At 43.3% G+C, this 1155-nt stretch overlaps 1 protein-coding gene across 3 annotated transcripts in view; it reads left to right on the top strand.

The window, feature by feature from the left end:
* MED13 (mediator complex subunit 13) overlaps positions 1 to 1155 on the top strand; it is a 108601-nt gene that overhangs the window by 89516 nt on the left and 17930 nt on the right. For all 3 annotated transcript variants that reach the window (XM_019511123.1, XM_019511125.1, XM_019511122.1), the window contains 3 exons: positions 69 to 211; positions 493 to 651; positions 771 to 956. In XM_019511123.1, coding sequence (XP_019366668.1) covers positions 69 to 211; positions 493 to 651; positions 771 to 956 — 488 coding nt within the window. The remainder of the gene's footprint in view (positions 1 to 68; positions 212 to 492; positions 652 to 770; positions 957 to 1155) is intronic.

Genomic DNA, 1155 nt, shown 5'->3' with positions numbered 1-1155 from the left:
AAGCCCCTGGATTGGGACCATCCCCCTGCCAGTGTCCCCCCCCCCCATCTTCCCATGCATAATCCTAGAGCGCGCAGGAAAAAAGGCTCTGCCCGCCGACTTGGTCTCCAGAAGCTCTGGGACTGGTGCTTGGGACTTGTACAAATGAGCTCTTTGCCCTGGAGGGTTGTGATAGGTCGTCTGGGAAGGATCGGTCATGGAGAACTAAAAGGTAATATTGGAGTTCTAGATGTTTGTTGAAACATTCACTTTCTGTAATTCATGCTGTAAAACAAAGTAGCCTTATGATTTGGCTTTTTACCTGTGGAGATGAACCTAAATCCCTCTGTCGTGCCTTCGTATATCTGCTGCCTGATGAAGCCTTTGTGTAAGTGGGAAGTCATTAAGGAATCTGTGTGGTTCACTTCATAATTTTCCTACTGTAAGTAATATAAATTTCCAAATGCACTGTTTTCTAGGTGGATACGTTAATGAATGATTTTCAATCTACAGATTGGAGCTGTTTGCTGAGTCGCCGAAACCTCCAGTCCCTCAGCAAGAGACTAAAAGACATGTGTAGGATGTGTGGGATATCTGCTGCAGACTCTCCCAGCTTTCTCAGTGCTTGCTTGGTTGCAATGGAACCACAGGGGTCTTTTATTATTATGCCAGGTATTCACAAAACTCCTTCTATTGCGCTTTTTTTTTTTGGTATCAGGAGACTTTTTTTTTCTCTCATGCTAATATACAGTCATGTTAAAGTAAAAATTCTTGTGTGCTTCTTTTTAAAGATTCCGTATCAACAGGGTCTGTGTTTGGGCGCAGCACCACTCTAAATATGCAGACATCTCAGCTGAATACCCCACAGGACACGTCATGCACTCACATACTGGTGTTTCCTACATCCGCTTCTGTGCAAGTAGCATCGTCGACCTATACCACTGAAAATTTGGATCTGGCCTTCAATACAAACAATGGTTAGTCAGCATGCATGCAATTTATCATGGCAGAATAACCCCCATAAACCTTCTTGTGCATTGGAATAAAATTGCCATTCCCATGACGTAGTACAAATCTGCCGACTCCCTGATCTCAGAACAAAACTTCTCTCTACCTTGTGCTTATAGAAATAAAAAACCTTATATGTTTCTTTTTTTCTTCTCCAACCCCCCCCCC

The sequence above is a fragment of the Gavialis gangeticus genome, unplaced genomic scaffold, assembly GCF_001723915.1.
Source record: "Gavialis gangeticus isolate Ggan-Ray unplaced genomic scaffold, GavGan_comp1, whole genome shotgun sequence".
In the NCBI taxonomy this organism is placed as follows: domain Eukaryota; kingdom Metazoa; phylum Chordata; order Crocodylia; family Gavialidae; genus Gavialis; species Gavialis gangeticus.
The sequence above is the reverse complement of the archived record's forward strand: the minus strand, read 5'-3'. Positions and strand labels throughout refer to the sequence as shown.